Consider the following 17,635-nt stretch of genomic DNA (forward strand, 5'->3'; position numbering starts at 1 on the left):
CTCATGAGTGGTGGTGTGTACAGATACATGTAACTGACGATGTGCTCGACAATAATGGAGCAGACTATCGCACAACATGTAATCATGCGAGATGATGCATGACTCTAAACATGGCAATATCCTGAACAGCATAGCAATATCCATATATAAATATAAAATGTGTACCATAGGACAATGAATCAAATCAAAGGTACACAGATCAGATAAGGTATCAAAAATCCTAGGTCCTGAACATAATATATATAACATGATTGTGTCACTACCCCTATCAGCATGTATAATCAGATAAGTACTAACATGATGTGCATAACAAATAAACAAACAAACATGTAACAGATCGGGTAGTGATCAACCGAAGCAAATAAGAAAAACACAATCGTTGTTATTTGTTAAAAACATTACTATGCATATCAAATGACATAAAGTCAAAGTACCCGCCTCCAATAGAAAGGATCGTATCCGGTCCAAATCTGACGTCGAGATACTCGTCTCGCGTCAAAGTCCTGTGTCATCAATATAAATATATTTTATTTAGCTAAAATTCTTATAAATAGCTAAATAAAAATCTTTAACCCTAATTTAGGGTAAAACCCAAATCATATGACCATCATCCTGCCTAAACAAAATTGACGATCAATTAGGGTTAGTTACCTAATCCCCAATCCACCATAAATAAAAACCTAATTCCTTTTACACATAAACAACTAAGCAAAAGTTACATTCACAGACCATATCAATTACAAAATGTATCAAGATCACCACTCTTTACCTAAAAATCACAGCCCTCACTTCTGTGGATTAAGGTCTTCTGCTACTGAACAAATGACACCACAGATCACCACTTCCTCACCAACCCGTAACCTAGATTAGCAGTAAGGAAAAGATCATGATCAAGAGTGGAGATTACTGCCAAACAATAATCTAATTCCAACCAACTTACCTTCTTCCTCTCCACTGGTCGGAGGTGATCAAGAATCCGGCGACAGTACTAGCGCACGAGTGTCGGTGGTGGATCGTCAGTGGCACGACAGCGACCTTAGGGCACAGGTGAAGTCGGCTGCCGGTGCTAGGGTACAGCGAAGAGGTTCTGTGCGTCGGTGTCGGCGTCGGCACGATCGGGTGACTGTGAACCCAATCTAAGGCACAGCGGTGGTTGGCGTCGCTGGAGGGGAGAGGGATCGAGAGGCAGAGGAGTCGGCCTACTCTTGCTCAAGCGCCGACAAGGAGGGAGAAAGGGAATGCATCTAGGAGAAATAGCTGTCGAGGAAAGAAGAAGAAGAAATGGCTGTCGGGCTCTGTTCGACGGCGACGGGCTGCAGAGAGGCTAGGCAGATCGGCGTGAGTTCAGGAAGGAGAGAAATGGAGAAGAGGAAAAAAAATGTCGGGCACAAGTTTGTACACTCTAGGGAGAAGGAAACCGCCGCGTGCGATTAGGGCACGACGTCAGGTGGGGAAAGAAGAGGGGCGCGCGGTGTTTGGCGAGGAAGGGAAGAAAGAAAATAAAAGAAAAGAAAAAGGAATTAAGAAAATAAACATTCTCTCGCTTAATTGGGTAGCCTAAACAGGCTTTTCCCGGGCCCCGTTTTATCCCCGTAAACTCATCCATACGAGCTATGAAAAAATCCCGAAAAATTTCTAAAAATTTCGAAAAATTTCCTTATCATTATTCGCCATTTTTTGATATTTTACATATAATATGAATAGAGGAGAGGAAATTATAATTTAAAATGAAACGACTTACGTAAGAGCTGCTACAATGTTGTAGCAGCTACTTGGACAGTTAGCTATTACACGTTGTAGTAGCTACATGGACAATTATCTGCTATAAGGTGTAGCAGTTAACTGTCGAAATAGCTGCTACAACATATAGCTAACCATCGAGTTAGCTACTACAGCATTGTAGCAGCTATCATACTAAGTAGCTGCTACAATGTTGTAGCAGCTAACATTCCAAGTAATTGCTACAATGCTGTAGCAGCTACCTCGACGGTTAGCTGCTACACCGTTGTAGCAGCTAACCGTCGAGTTAGCTGCTACAACGTTGTAGCAGCTATCATTCCAAATAGCTGCTACAATGTTTTGAAAAATGAAACGACTCATTAAGTAGCTGCTATAAAGTGAAATATTTTCTTTTAATAATATAAAAAAACTATATAAGCAAGTTACCTACCAAGTTATCTGAAAAATAGACAGTGGAGGGGAAAGACTTACCAAGTAGTTGCTACAATGTTGTAGTAGCTAACCGTCGAGTTAACTGCTACAGAGTTGTAGCAGCTACTTATAGTTGCTATAACGTTATAACATCTAGTCGTGGAATTAATTAACAGTTTAGCACCCGAAACATCAAATAAAAATATTCACAGATAAAATGATATATAATAGGAATAGAGGAGAGGAAATTACAACTTAAAATAAAATGACTTAGCTGCTACAGCATTGTAGCTGCTACAAGGTGTAGCAGTTAACTGTCGAAATAGTTACTATAACGTGTAGCTTACCATCGAGTTAGCTGCAACAGTATTATAGCAGCTATCATTCCAAGTAGCCGCTACAACATTGTAGCAGCTAATATTCCAAGTAGCTGCTACAATGTTGTAGCAGCTAATATTCCAAGTAATTGCTACAATACTGTAGCAGCTATCTCGACGGTTAGTTGCTACATCGTTATAGCAGCTGTCATTCCAAGTAGCTGCTACAATATTTTAAAAAATGAAATGACTTACCAAGTAGCTGCTATAAAGTGAAATATTTTCTTCTGATAATACAAAAAACTATATAAGCAAGTTACCTACAAATTATATAAGCAAAAAAACTAGTAGCATAGCAGTTAGGGCTTGTGTTTGGTAGGATATATATATGGTGCAAAAAAAGAAATTGTACGTAGCTGAAAAACAGACAGTAGAGGGGAAAGACTTACGATCGAGAATGGAGAAAGGGGGCTTTTACGCCAGGGTCGCCTTTATATTTGACGTGCAGTTTGGGGAGTTTCAGTTAGCTACAACGGAAGACAACGATGACAGAGAAGGAAGGAGCTAGAGAGAGAGAGGTGAGAGAAATTTAGAAATTAGAAAATTTCGCTTGGTGATGTTTTGAAAAAAAGGCCGAAAGAGATAAAGAATAAATAGAATATTTTTTTTAATGAAATCGAGTTAGCAATGTCACATCTGCACGTCGTGCACAAAACGTTGTTTAGCATGTATATATATATATATATATATATATATATATATATATATATATATATATATATATATATATATATATATATATATATTTTTGTTGAATGATGATAGTTGAATGGAAAAAAAATATATATATATTAATATTGAAGATATTTGATTATTTAATGAGTATAAGTATACGAATGAATATATGATATCCGATGGATATAAGAACAAAGAATATGGAACCTGATCCGAATTTGACTCCGTTTTCATCTCTGTTTAAGATTGAAATTTATATAAGTATTTGTTTAGTTGGTTAAGGAATAATCTTTGATTATTATTTTTTTTTAAAGAAAATCTACAAAATAGTGATTCTCTCTTCTGATCTCCTACTTAAATATCTCATTATCGTTAACCGTGGGATAACAATCTACCAAGTCGATAATATAATCCATTTTTAGATTTCCTAAATCTTTATTAGAATTCCATTGGCATTGCGTTTGCTTGGGAGTGGGGATAGATGGTACATATCTACACAGGGTGACCTTCTGCTCAGATTAATGGGGAATAGCGCACAGTTCCCTTGCATATTCCCATTCACGTCCACTTCAAGGCCGTAAAGTTCATGTTGTGATCATCCTTTTGCAGAGAAAATATCTCCTCTCTTCGCAATTATTGTCATTTGCACACTGCATGCCATTTCACATGCTTGTCTTTTATTAATATATCCATGCAGAAAAAAATGAAGCCGCGTGATCGCGCAGGGGTTACTGATGTTGCTCCTTTATCAACTATAGAAAAAAAGTTCATTTTTTTTTCTTTCCATTATGGGAGGAAGAATGGCAGCAGATTTTTTCCTCCCCTAGGAGTTGAATTTAGCTGGTAGGCCTTTTTGCTACTTGGTGACTGATTGATTGGCTTGAAAGGGACGGGAGAGGGAAATTGCAAGTGGATCTTTGCTTTTGACTCGAGCCAGCCGCAATAAAGCTGGATAAGTCCCTTTCCAATTCTAGACTCTAAAATGAGAGATGAGAAGCCAACGAGGAGAGGAAATCCGTGTAGAGAGATACGTTGGAATGGATGAGTAGTTAAAGTCATCTTCTTCTAATTGTTAGTCCCTGCAGCAATTAATTGATCGAGCATTTTGGGGCTGGATGTTACTGCTGCCGCTGCCACCGCCAGCCGCTCACCTATAAATTAGCCGTCCGAGTTCTGTTCTGATTTCTGATTTTGAATTTGAGGTGATGAATTAACTGCGCACTTTGCTATATCTAAGCTGGAATTCTGAATCTATTTGTTTCAGGGATCGAAGACGAAGAAGGATCACTGGCTTGTGGCTGTGTCGATTCATGGAAGAAGGTAACCGCCGCTTCAACCGGAAGCAATGCCGGCGGGCGCCAACAGGCGACGCCTTGGAAGTAAACAGCGGCCGCATTGTTCGGTCCAAAGAAAGGAGGGACAGGCACAGCAAGGTGTTAACGGCCAAGGGACTGCGCGACCGCCGCCTGCGCCTATCGGCGCACACCGCCATTCAATTTTACGACGTGCAGGACCGCCTCGGCTACGACCGCCCTAGCAAGGCCGTCGACTGGCTCATCCAGAACGCCAAGGTTGCCATCGACAAGCTCACGGCTCTGCCCGGCCACGGCCACGATGAAGAAACGCCAACGCCAGACGACGTCAGAATGATATGGTGGAACGCGACGGCCAACTCCTGCAACGCCGGTGGCGAGGAATTCGTTTACAATGTGGCCCTGCCGTCGTTGCCGGTGGCACTGCATCTTGTAAACAGGGAACCCCTTCAGTCCAGTAGTTGGCCTTCTCTTCTCGGATGGGCAAATGCTACTTCTTTCCATTCTCCGGCCGACGTGTCTGAGTGCTTCAATAGTTTCTCAGAATTCAACATGCCAACACGAATTGACGGCAGAGAGGAACAGAATCTTTGAGAATCTCATGTCTGTGAGATAACCTATGTTAAGCATCATCTTGAATCTTTGATCATTGTTAATTTAATGCAAGGTTTGAAGTTTTTATCAGTCTTGTTCTTGGGTAATTCATTAAATAGATAAATAAAATCAACATCACAAGGATGATACAATATCAAGCGACAAATAAGAATGAGTCGATTGATAGAAATCTTACGATTGAAAACTGAACACTATCTGATCCCATTTCAGCTTAAAAGAGACTTGTTTCAACTTCCCACTCATCCACGCTGATCCTGTCCGGAGGCTGAGTCGGATGAAGGCCGGTCGCGATGTATTAGTTGTTGACGGAGAGTCGCGGTGCCTCAAGGATGACCTAGACGTGTGTAGGAACAAGCTCCCACGGGCGGCTGACGAGGCTGCAGGTCTTGTACACACTCAGACGCTCCCACCTCACGTTAGAGGCCAGAAACTAGGGAAAAAGTCCCCGGGTCAGACCTTCCGATGCTTAAGTCAGGTACTTTTTCCCTGGAAAATATAAGAGAAGAATCCGAAAAAGTGAAAGATTGGTGAAGAATGACGAGTGAGTGTACCCGCGTACGAGGAATCCTCCCCTTTTTATGCACCAGCAAGGGCTTCTAGAACCTGCAAGCATGTCAGAAAACGTTAGACGCTGGACTTTGTCCTGTAGTGAATGACACTTCTCTGACTATTATTGGCTATAAGGCATCTTTTTGTTTAGGAACCTCCGCCTTTACGCATATCCCCTGGTATGTGATAATTACCCCCTGACAGGTAGTTATGATTCCCTGACTCTTTTGTCGTTTAGCTCTTCCAGTCTATTATAGCCCGTATCTGCTTCACATCCCCCTGTTAGACCTGCTCCACTCTGTTAGCTTTGCCACCTAAATTAGGCCTTCGAACGTGTGTCTATGGCTTCGCGTCGTATCCCCGCAGATCTGCCGAGCCCTATCTGTGATACCTCCTGCCCTATGACTTGCTCCCCAGCTTTCATGATTCCCTGACTCCTTTGTCGTTTAGCTCCTCCGATCTATTATAGCCCGTATATGCTTCACATCCCCCTGTCAGACCTGCTCCACTCTGTTAGCTTTGCCACCTAAATCAGGCCTTCGAATGTGTGTCTATGGCTTCGCGTCGTATCCCCGCAGATCTGCCGAGCCCTATCTGTGATACCTACCCTGTGACCTGCTCCCTAGCTTTCATAATTCCCTGACTTCTTTGTCGTTTAGCTCCTCCGGTCTATTATAGCCCGTATATGCTTCACATCCCCCTGTCAGACCTGCTCCACTCTGTTAGCTTTGCTACCTAAATCAGGCCTTCGAACGTGTGTCTATGGCTTCGCGCCGTATCCCCGCAGATCTGTCAAGCCCTATCTGTGATACCTGCCCTATGCCCTGCTCTCCAGCCTTCAAACGCAAGCCTGCAGACCGAGCTGACTCTGATCAATTCTGCCGCCCCCGACCTGTACCCTGTGACTTGTACTCCGGGCCCCTTGATTAATATGTCTGCTCGATCTTTGACTACCACATATACCTGGCTCTTGACCGTCTCCTATGCTTGATTTTTGACCGCCAAGTCACCTTGGCTATTGACTGCCACATCATCTTGACTCTTGACTACCGCATCACCTTGTCCTTTGACTGTTGCATAGCCTTGACTCTTCTCCTGCCTTCTTCTAGGCCCCGCCACTACGCGCCGTATCACACGCCGTTCCTTGAAATTAATCTGAAATCAATCCATCCGAGAGGGAATTTAACAAGCAAAACAATCTAGTTTCCTAATAAACCTGCATTGCCTGATCACCGAACTGCTAAGGTGTGAGAAAACAGAGAACAGAAAGATCAGATATACAGCTGCCGGATAGAAACACCAGAGATTTGGTATTAGAGTGCCTACTGGTTTGAATGCGTTAGATTAATCTGCTATTAATGTCAATCATGTGATTTAGAGTGTTTTGGTCATTCATCTGTTATTAATGTCAGCTCAACTTTGAATGCATTAATTATATTGGATATCAGGGTTCAATTTTCCAAACTCTGGCAAGAATAGGAAGAGTTGTTTGGTGGATTTCCATGATTTTCCTCGCTATTGATAAGTTGACAGATGGTAATTTTAACTGATATTGCTATTGATTCTTCTCTCCTTGCAATTTCTTGGGGCTCTTTGCCTCTGGCCAAGTTGTACAAGTTTTAGAAGTCTACAAAATGGTATACATGAATCTTAAGAGAAAAATATGATTTTAGTTTTATAACTTACCTTTTTTTAAATTTTCATTCTGTTAAAAGTTAATTTACACTTTTACTCCAGTAACTTAGTAATATCTTTTAATTTTATTTTTTTTTTAAAAATTAAAATTTTTAACTGGTAATCGCTTAGTTGGCGGTCATCAATTGCTTACATGAGAAAAAAAATATTGAGAAAAATAAGACGCTGTTTCTCTCTAATCAGTCAGCATTTCACGTGAAAAAAAAACCGCCAAACTTAAACCCATTCTCCCTTCTCCTCCTTAAATCGACCTCCTACGCCAATCTCCATTCTCCCTTCTCCTCCTCTAAATCGCCCTTCCACCTCTCGACGCCGCCTCCTCACCGACCCCCGCAGGCTCCAGCGCCGATCGTGCTCTCCTTCCCTGCTCTTGCCTTCTTCCTTCTTCTCCTAACGAAAAGCCTTTTTCTTCCACTGCCCCGCCGATGTCCCAACCTTCCGCCCCCTCCCCACCAACACTCGCAGTTATGCTCGCTCGCTCCATTTTACGTCATGCCAGTCGCCTATCCATTTCCTCCACCGTCGATGCATCGATAGCTCTTCGAATTGCTGTAGCGTTGAATGTGAAAAATTATGTATATATGATATATCTGCAAAACTCTAAGTTGGTGGTGTTCTGTTCTCAGCCAATAAAAAGATTCAAGTTCAAGAACAAGGAGAAACACATGGATGCACAACAAAACACCAACACAACAGCTCACACCAGATATACCAGAGAAAAGAGCCGCCAAGCGTGTGAAACACTTTGGGCTTAAGCATTATGCTGATAGGATTAATCTTGGAGAAGGAAAATAAATCCTATTAATTTTGTGTCCCAGATTTGATATGACCTTTGGATAACTTTGAAAGTTGATTATGGCCTTGCTGAAATAGCCGTACTACATGGAAGCTATGCTTTCCCACCGTCGTCCTACGAGTGTTGGTGGGGAGGGGGCGGAAGGTTGGGTCATCGGCGGGGCCAGTGGAAGAAAAGGGCGTTTCGTTAGGAGGAGAAGGAAGAAGGCAGAAGCAGGGAAGGAGAGCACGATCGGCGCTAGAGCCTGCGGGGGTCGGTGGGGAGGCGGCGTCAAGGGGTGGAAGGGCGATTTAGAGGAGGAGAAGAGAGAAGGGAGAATGGAGATCAACGTAGGAGGAGTATTAACGTAGGAGGAGTATTAGCGTAGGTTTAAGTTCAACATTTTTTTTTTCATGTGAAATGCTGACTGGTTAGAGAGAAGCAATGTCTTATTTTTCTCAATATTTTTTTCCACGTAAGCAATTAATGATTGTCAACTAAGTGATTACCGGTTAAAAATTTTAATTTTAGAAAAAAAAATTAATTGAAAAATATTACTAAGTTACTGGATAAAAATATAAATTAATTTTTAACAGGATGAAAATTGGAAAAAATTGTAAGTTACAGGATCAAAATCGTAATTTTCTCTGAATCTTAATTTTGACAAACATTTCCTCTACACAGGGTGCATCTCCTCAAAAAGACATCTATTCTGATCTTGCCATAAGAGGTATATCATGCAAGTGATCGCTAGGTGTTTTGCCTTAGCCTGTGAATTGTTTATGCATCACTCAGAACAGCTTAGGAGTAGAATTGATCACTGACTGGATGCTTAGTCAACACCGGACTCTGTCCCAGAGCAGCCTGCCTGCTGATCTGGCAACTGAAGAAACACATGTGCAAGTTGACAGAGCGGGCAGATCTTGGAAGGTTCGTATGGGAGCTGATCTTTGGTCCTCAGCTGGCGGTGTGCCAACAGCCAGAGACAAAATCTGTGTTTGGGCAGAAAGCAAGGCTTCCAAACTGTCTTTGCCCAATGCTAACTATACCTCTCGGCCTGAAGAATTCATATGCTCTCGCTGCCCCATTCTTCTCGCCGACATACCAATCCATAAGATTCATGTTGGCTGCACCTGGACTGCTTGCTTGCTGGACTAGACGATCTCGAATCTGCAACAACTTCTTAAGAAATGGAGAATCTGCAGGTTTGCTTCGCCATTGCCATATGTCCACTTGTTGGAGGTAACGGTGAGGAACCCATCATATCCAAAGGGAGTCCTTCTTGTGTTGATTGTTCCATAATGCTCTGCATAAGAGGCCAGAATTCTAGGACTGCAACGTATCCGCCTTCTTCCTTGGCAAGACAAATTGTCGCCCAAGAGATTGGCGACTGCTTCATCGACCATATATACGAACAAGCGGCATATACATAAAACTTGTCAATAACACCACTAGGTACAGGCAAATTAGGTAACTAAGAGCATTCCACTCCTTGGAGAGTTGGAGGACGGTCTTAACTAACTCCAACTTGCTCGTGTACGATAGAGTGTGCTTGGGCCATGGGGAAAGCTTCCGCACCATCGCATCTATAAGAGCCCATGGTGATCCGAAGCTTCTTCGTGGCTAATGGGATGCCTAGTTAGCAGAACGATAATGAACCTTCCTAAAAACCAAACTAGTAATCCGCAAGAGTGGGTTGGCGTGCAGCCCTGCTCTATCACCAAATGCCTTCAAACAGTCAGCAACCACTTGGATGGTGGGCTCGTTGGCTCTTGTAAGCATAAGTGGATCATTCAATCTATCTTGTTTAGAATCTGAGTCAGATAAAAATCTACAGAGATAATATTAATGTTAACAAAGAGGCAATTTTGACGCACCCTATATATGTATGTCCTAAAAGCGAACCCCCACGTGAAACTCCCGGGTCTATAGTATGAGGACTGGTGATACTTAAACTCTGCACACACTCAGATAAGCACTCGAAGTGTTAGAGCCCAGAAACCAGAGAAAAAGTCTCCAACGCAGGTCCTCTAATGCTCAAGTCAGATCTTTTTTTTTCCAGAAGAACAGTGTACGATGGAAAAAGAACTGTTGAAAATGAGTGCATATGTGTGCGTACCTAGCCAAGGAAGAGGACTTCCCTTTTTATACGACACTACATACTTTCAGAGTTTGACCATTGTTAAAGAATGTCGGGTATCAGGACTTGTTAGATGAGAGAGGATGTACGATGATCTCCTATTAGTGGAAGGAAGGTTCTATTCTCAGATAATAGTAGATCACTAGAATATTCCCTGACGTATGACAGTTATTCTCTGACAAGATGTTACGATTCCCTGATATTATTGCCGCTTAGTGCTTTTCGCCCCACCCGGGTTCAGCTATAGACAGTTCGGGATGATCGCTCAAAGGCACCACCAAGACTGAACCTTGATGAAGGGATGAGCTATGGCGAGGAACTCCTTCACGATGTGACTGTTGAAGAGCTGGTCGGGAGTTGTCTTATAGTAAAAACAACAAGATCATCTACAAAGCCCAAGCTAGGGAAACTCGATTAATCGGGGGCAGGTCAGGAAATAGTCCAAGCTGTGTCTTACATCTCAAATATGGGACCTGCCCTGCCTGTGATAGACCAGGAATTATACGGCTGATGTTGCGAGGCGATATGACTCTCGCATTCCCTTGACTATTGACTGCTACATCATCTTGACTTTTAACTGTCATGTTCCCTTGATTATTGACTGTCTGGCCTTATCGGACATCTTTATTATGCACCATATCACAAGTCTCCCCTCCAAGTCTAGTTGAAGGAGGCTTAAGTCCGACTGACTAAACCCTGGCACGCTTATGACTCAACCTGTATACAAAAGGACTGGCGTGTGGCTGACCATTCTTGTAAAGACTGAAACTTGTATCCCTGTCACATTGATGCTCTTGGCCCAGTGAAAGTGGGGATGTTAGGACAGGGGAAGACGAGGGGTCACTAAGTATAAAAGAGTATGCTAAGTATGAAGAAAGTAAGATTGATCTCTGTCTCTATTATTCTCGATTTCTCTTTCTTACTATTGTTTCTAACTTAAACGTCAGACGATTAATACCAAGACCCCTTCCCTAACTCAATTTGTTTTGTAAAAGAATGAGATCTTCATTCAATCAGTAGAGCTGCCCTATCCCTAATTTTCTAACCTCACACTTTCAAACAAGATCAGTAAGCAATTTGAGAGATCAGATCAAGGTGTACTATTATTTTATATTGATGAAGCACAAGTCTTTTGCCATTTGTTTTTTCGTTGTTTCCGTACATGAGGCTCCTCGTGATAAATCTGGCTACAATTTCCATTATTACAAAAAGTGTACCGCCAAATTAAACTAAAATATATAATAAACAAAAGCCTCAAACTTGCATCTCATTGAAGAACTTGATCATTCTAATTTCTAACAACACTCTACATATATAATTCAAAAAAAATTTATTATGTACTTATGCCAATGTTTATGAAAATCTCCCCATATTGTTGAAAACTATCATGGAAAGTCTCACCTATTTGGGGCTCTAGCAGATTAATACTAATCTTTTAGTTTTCAAGGAGAGAAGATGCATCATGGGTGCATCTGTGCGCTATATGAGGATGATCATTGTCCTAATTAAATTTCGTATCCACACACGCCCGTCCTCATCCGGGCCTCCACAATCCGCACTCCATAGCAAGTTACGTGTCTACTTCCTCCATCTTTTCTTCTAAACAAAGATGGTGTTGGCTTTTTCATTCTTTTAAAATTTATTTTCAAGTTAAATTTAATAGCTAAACTTTAATTATAGATATTTGATTTATGACCTCATTGTGATTTATGAGCTGAAGTCAGTCACTGCCCAATCAGACCATAATGTGACAACTTACGAAGCTGAGAACTTCAGTTACTATTGTCGTGCCTGTTATTGAAATTGGACCTAGGGAGGCGACTTCTGTAACATGTCCGTCGACGATAGCAATAATTTTTCTATACTGAATCAATATCTTAGCTCCACCTTGATATTAAATCATTTATAATATATCCTCTTTTTCTTCTTTCCCCTTCGTCTTCTCCCTTGTCTTGGCAGGCGATGATGGAGGAAATGAGGGAAGGTCTAGGAAGGACTGGGCTACAGCCCGATCCATCTCTACGAATATAGAATCAGGTTCCCTCACTTGTTCATATGAGGATGATGTAGTGTCTAATAGAGAAGTACGCAACGTAGTATTTGATATGGAGAAATTCTTTTGACAATTATATAAATGGTAAAGAAGATTAAATGCAAAGGATTTAGGACTCTCCTTTCAATTTCCATCATATACTACCTTAAGTAAATCCTAACTTAAGGGTCAAAGTAACTTGTCAAAATTCATCCCGACACCATTTTAGCTCTCTTTCCATGATCTTTAGGGAGTGCACATGTCAAATGGTTCATTAACAAATGATTTAACCATTGACGAATCAAACATCTAGAAATATTTTAAAGTATTTAAAATACCAAAATTTATATATTTAAATTATAAATTTAGGGGAGGATAAACGAGAATAATATCATTAATAAAAAATTTTATATTATTTTTATATATTTTTTTTTAGCAAATGAATATTCACCATGCTCATCATATCTCCCTGATACGTTACTCATTATTTGAAGGAAGGGAGTAAATGAAAAAAATCGAAACTAAGTATCATAGATGATAATTCAACCCTTATTAAATTTTATAAATTTATGATTTAATAACGCCTTACCATCGTGAAAATGAATATTCAAAGTTCATCCATTCCATCACTATTCCCGTTTGTTTATGTTCCTTATTCGTCCATCAACGTCATCGCCACTGAACTCCTCCGCCCATTTTGTTCCTCGTCGTCCTCTTCCTCGTCCCGTTCGTGGTAAAATGCTCCTGCTTCGATCTCATCGCCTCCTCTCCTCCACCTCCGCCTTCCTCTCCTCTTATAAGGCTGCCATCAAGACCTCTCGCCTCGCTCCCCTCGGCCTCCGCGCTATGGCTGCCTACAGCGCCGCCGCCGCCGCCGCGTCGCCGTCCAGGCTTCTTCTCCGGCAACTATTCGAGAAGGAGTCGTCCACATATACTTACCTCCTCGCCGATCTCGCACACCCGGACAAGCCTGCTGTGGTGACGCCCTTTCTCGAACCCTCCCTTGTTCTATTATGAGTTTGTTTGATCCGGTGCTTTATCGTTTCCTTTGGTTTATCTTTTCACTGCTTGGGTGATTTGGATGTTTATTTTGGAATTGTGAGCTCACCTTTTGTAAGACTTTGTGTCAATTATAGTGAAAGAGTCCTCAAAATTTGTGTTTTTTATTACCATTCTCATTTTAAATCTTCTTGGTTGGCAAATACTCACATTTTAGTCAAAGATTTTATTTTTGCCTGTGATCATAGTGACCGATATGTGTGTGCAGATATTGAATCTTCTGTATGAGTAATTATTCATATTTTCTAATTTGGGCAATACAATGGGGGATGAAGATTAATCAGGAATGGCAAAATTTTGATAAATGGATAATTGCTTCTAAAAATACAAAATTTCAGATGCCATGAGCCATATGATAAAAACTTTCATCTATTTTCTTTGATGTATTACCTATCATACCAATATTTCTTTCGATGATTAGAGATGCCAATTTTCAATGAGTTTACACTAACTTTCATGTTTCAGTTATTCTACATATCATTCTTCTCTAAATTTTTGCTTTGTTTTCATGCATCTGGTTTGATGCACACAAATTAAGTGATGATACATGCAAGTCATAACGATGGAATGAATTAACACTAAACAGATACTCCTTTTTTGTTGCTTTAAGTGATACATAACGCATTGAACTTGTTGCCGTTGCTAATATAATGTATTGTCTTATCTAGTTTGTGATTTGTTATATTAAATAGCATATCAGATAGTTAGCTGAGTTGACCTTTTTTTTTTTTTTTTGAAAATAGTTTTTTGGGCAAGCCCCATGTATCTACATTCAAATAAGCTAATCTTCCAACCATATTTGACCTTGTCTATTCAGTTTGATGTGTAGATTGTTTTCGTGTATCCATGTGTTTGCTTCCATCATGCCTTTGCATTTTGTTAACCCAACCTTCTACAAGGAAAATATTTTGTTTTGTCATTAACAGTTAAATATTTGCTTCAAATTGATTTAAATCACACATATTACTGAATGGTTTCATTTATTTATGTAGCTGGTTGATCCGGTAGACAAAACAGTGGATAGAGATACAAATCTTGTTAAAGAACTGGGTTTGAAACTTATCTATGCTATGAATACTCATGTGCATGCTGATCATGTGACAGGTACAGGTTTGATAAAGGTAAGCTATTGTTCATAAACTTATATGCTTGAGCTTTTTTTTTTCAGTTCATATGGCAGCATCAAAATACTTGTGTTATTGATTTTCATAATAAACATGTCATCAAATTTCCAACTTAAATATTGAGTGACTAAATACCTTACAGAAAAAGATGCCTGGAGTAAAGTCTGTGATATCTAAAGCAAGCACTGCACAAGCAGATCATTTAGTTGATCATGCTGATAAAATATATTTTGGTGACCTTTTTCTGGAGGTAGGAAGTTCTTGGTATTGAGCAGATGAGTAGACTTTCAACTTCTAAACTTTTGTTGGTTCTTTTTAGCATATGGCTTGTTTCTAGTCCATATCTCTTGCACATTTTTGTATTGGACATTGTTATCTCATTCTTCTGTTTGCATGTGGCTTGGGTCTTGCATAGAATTCAGGTGTTTTGTATGTAACCTTTTATTCTCTCAGCTTATTCCTGAAATTTCCACTTGATGCATGTGGTCTACAGCAGCCTAGGTATTTTCTAAGGACTAAGAAGTGGATATGAATAAAGTCAAGGAAGCATGAGATTTGAGCCTTGTTAAGTTGTTACAATCCACTTCCATGATGTTAATAGCAGACACATAATTAACAGTTCATCAGCAGCTATCTAGAATTTCATTTTCATTAGGTTTTGGTAGTTAATGCAGTGAACTTTTGATGGGATATTCCAAATCGCGTAGTTTGACTATTGAAGAGGCAGAAATATGGATTGGCTAATATCAGTGAAATAAACTCTAGCTATTGAGATCATCAAGCAACAAATTATAGTTACTATTTGATCAATTGGTGTCAAGTGGTTAGAATTGGTTAACTTTTGTTTCTGTGACTTATTATAGATGTCCATGTGTTGGTTACCTTTAGCAGGGTGCTCTGTTGCTATGGCTGATCTAAAGTGACTTGTTTCTGCTACAATTGCTCTATAGATTGCAATCATTTATGGAATATAAGTGAATATTATATTGCAGTTAGTTGGTCTTGTTTGGTTATTGTGTATAGAGATGCTTTCATGATAGTCAATGACCTCAGTCAAGAGTAATTTGAATTTTACAAGAGAGTCAATGCAGACGCAAATTTCTTAAAGATTGCTCTTACCTGCTTAGTTGGATATAAATCATAATAGCAAAGCATGTTCTTGGATTATAACCTAGTTAGGGTCGTTCTGGACCGATATGAATTTATACGATCTTAGGGCATAGAAATTTAGCTTTATTTTGTCCGGAAAAGATTATCTTAAAATTTTACGTTCCAGGTGCGTGCAACTCCTGGTCATACGGTGGGTTGTGTTACATATGTAACAGGAGATGGACCTGATCAACCTCATCCAAGGATAGCTTTCACTGGTGACACGCTGTTGATTCATGGATGTGGAAGGACAGATTTTCAGGTTCTACTTATTTTTTTGTTTTCTTTGTTCTTGAAGCAAGTCAATTATCTATGAATAAGTGGCAGGTAACTTTGTTTATTCACTCATGTCGTTCAAAAGGGATAACCATGAACTGCACTATTAGAGCAACTAGACATACTCTGAGATTTCTAGTGGCTGCTACATTCATCATGCTCTCTTATAATAGTTTCTAAAATTAGCATGGTATATGAGGATATTGAGATGGATATTTTTGAAACATTCATAGATAATGTAGGTGACTGAGTTGAATTGATCAAGATAAATGTTGTAAGAAAGAAAAGAAGGAAATCCAAAATTAAAGTAAAAAATTGTAAAAAAGACATTTAGATGACTTTGAAATTGTTGAACAATACCTTTTCTTTGTTAGAAGATAATTGAAGATGACCTTGAGCTCAATTTCCTTGTTTCATCTGACAGGGTGGAAGTTCTCACCAGCTCTACCAATCAGTGCATTCACAGGCAAGAAACTAATATACTAATATTCATGTGGCATATCAGATGGATTGTTGCTTTATGTACTATCAGTTCACTGAAAATTATTCTCGACCATTTCAGATATTCACATTGCCAAAGGACACCCTCATCTATCCTGCTCACGACTACAAAGGCTTCACCGTAAGCAATAGCGCATACTTCATTTCTTCGATCTTCATTATCTATTAATACACCTTCTGGCATCCAGGTTAGTACAGTTGGGGAGGAGCTGCTCTACAACCCTCGACTAACAAAGGATGAGGTTTTTTTCCCCCAATCCCTTGTTCAATTGAGGTTAACTTAATCCTTCGCAATAACTGTTTTATCTGCCTTTTTTGTGTTTGAAGGAAACCTTCAAAAGCATCATGGAAGGTGAGGGGTTTATGATCTACTTGTGGAGTTATAACAAAGGATGAGGTTTAATTCTGTGACTTTTTTCTTTCCACGCACAGATCTAAAATTGACTTATCCTAAGATGATAGATATTGCGGTTCCAGCTAACATGGCTTGTGGACTTCAGGATGCAACTACGAAATCCTAGACATCATCTAAAAACCTGATGAGATTCAAAGAGAGATGGAGAATGCAAACATGTGATGTCTCTTTGCATAATTATTCTCAATAAAACTTTGTAGATTACTATGAATAAATGCAATGCATAAATTGAATCGGTTTAGTTTTGTTCTATTGGAATTGTACTGCCCGGTGACGAAGTAAATAATATATATCAGTCAATAGTCCATCTATATGAAATATCAAACCATTTCCTGAACTTTTCACCTTTATACAGACTGTTCTACACTTTCGATTTTTCTGAAAGACAACAGCCTCGATAATTATAAATTGGTTGAGAATGTGACTTCCAGCTATGACAAGGGAATACTGTCCATCTGGTTGTCTTCCATTATCAGTTTATCCATTCACACTAATTGGTTCTCGATTAGGTTCTTTTTTATGTTGGCTTTCTTTCTTTCTTCTTTCAGTGGCTAAACACCAACATGTTCAGGAATAATTCTAACTCTGCAGATCGTCGGTCATTGTCTCATTCTCCATTGAATCCAGTTGCAAGTGTTCTTGCACTACTCGATTGCTTCCAGATATGACAACAGACATATAATGCCTATGAAATAAAGTAAAAAAAAAAATATTCAAACAGAGCAATCCTTATCAGTTCCAACCAAAAAAAAGCTGACAGAGACAAACTCCTAATCCTCGAAAAGCAAT

General features: G+C 39.9%; 2 protein-coding genes across 5 annotated transcripts; both read left to right on the plus strand.

Moving 5' to 3' along the window:
* Positions 1–4,199: 4,199 nt before the first annotated feature.
* Positions 4,200–5,195, plus strand: LOC122049339 (transcription factor PCF8-like). 2 transcript variants are annotated; one of them, XM_042610732.1, is made up of 2 exons: positions 4,200–4,405; positions 4,468–5,195. In XM_042610732.1, exon 2 carries the CDS (start codon positions 4,514–4,516, stop codon positions 5,108–5,110), a length of 597 nt encoding a protein of 198 aa, XP_042466666.1. In that variant the 5' UTR covers positions 4,200–4,405; positions 4,468–4,513; the 3' UTR covers positions 5,111–5,195. The 2 variants fall into 2 exon arrangements, with proteins under 2 accessions (XP_042466666.1, XP_042466667.1); XM_042610733.1 differs by having other exon boundaries at positions 4,200–4,373.
* A 7,737-nt stretch (positions 5,196–12,932) lies between these two features.
* On the plus strand, positions 12,933–17,098 carry LOC122046529 (persulfide dioxygenase ETHE1 homolog, mitochondrial-like). 3 transcript variants are annotated; one of them, XM_042607268.1, is made up of 9 exons: positions 12,933–13,300; positions 14,374–14,502; positions 14,648–14,755; positions 15,782–15,916; positions 16,355–16,396; positions 16,493–16,552; positions 16,620–16,673; positions 16,759–16,828; positions 16,909–17,098. In XM_042607268.1, exons 1-8 carry the CDS (start codon positions 12,968–12,970, stop codon positions 16,825–16,827), a joined length of 930 nt encoding a protein of 309 aa, XP_042463202.1. In that variant the 5' UTR covers positions 12,933–12,967; the 3' UTR covers position 16,828; positions 16,909–17,098. The 3 variants fall into 3 exon arrangements, with proteins under 3 accessions (XP_042463202.1, XP_042463203.1, XP_042463201.1); XM_042607267.1 differs by having other exon boundaries at positions 12,934–13,300; positions 16,759–16,783; positions 16,864–17,098; XM_042607269.1 differs by lacking the exon at positions 14,648–14,755 and having other exon boundaries at positions 16,759–16,783; positions 16,864–17,098.
* The last annotated feature ends 537 nt before the right edge of the window (positions 17,099–17,635 follow it).

This window comes from Zingiber officinale, chromosome 2B, assembly GCF_018446385.1.
Source record: "Zingiber officinale cultivar Zhangliang chromosome 2B, Zo_v1.1, whole genome shotgun sequence".
Lineage (NCBI taxonomy): Eukaryota > Viridiplantae > Streptophyta > Magnoliopsida > Zingiberales > Zingiberaceae > Zingiber > Zingiber officinale.

Coding starts and splice junctions, on each gene's coding strand:
- LOC122049339 (XM_042610732.1), top strand. CDS start 4,514: ATGGAAGAAGGTAACCGCCGCTTCAACCGGAAGCAATGCCGGCGGGCG.
- LOC122046529 (XM_042607267.1), top strand. CDS start 12,968: ATGTTCCTTATTCGTCCATCAACGTCATCGCCACTGAACTCCTCCGCC. Junction 15,917..16,354: donor GTGGAAGGACAGATTTTCAG/GTTCTACTTATT, acceptor TTCATCTGACAG/GGTGGAAGTTCTCACCAGCT. Junction 16,674..16,758: donor CTCGACTAACAAAGGATGAG/GTTTTTTTCCCC, acceptor TTGTGTTTGAAG/GAAACCTTCAAAAGCATCAT.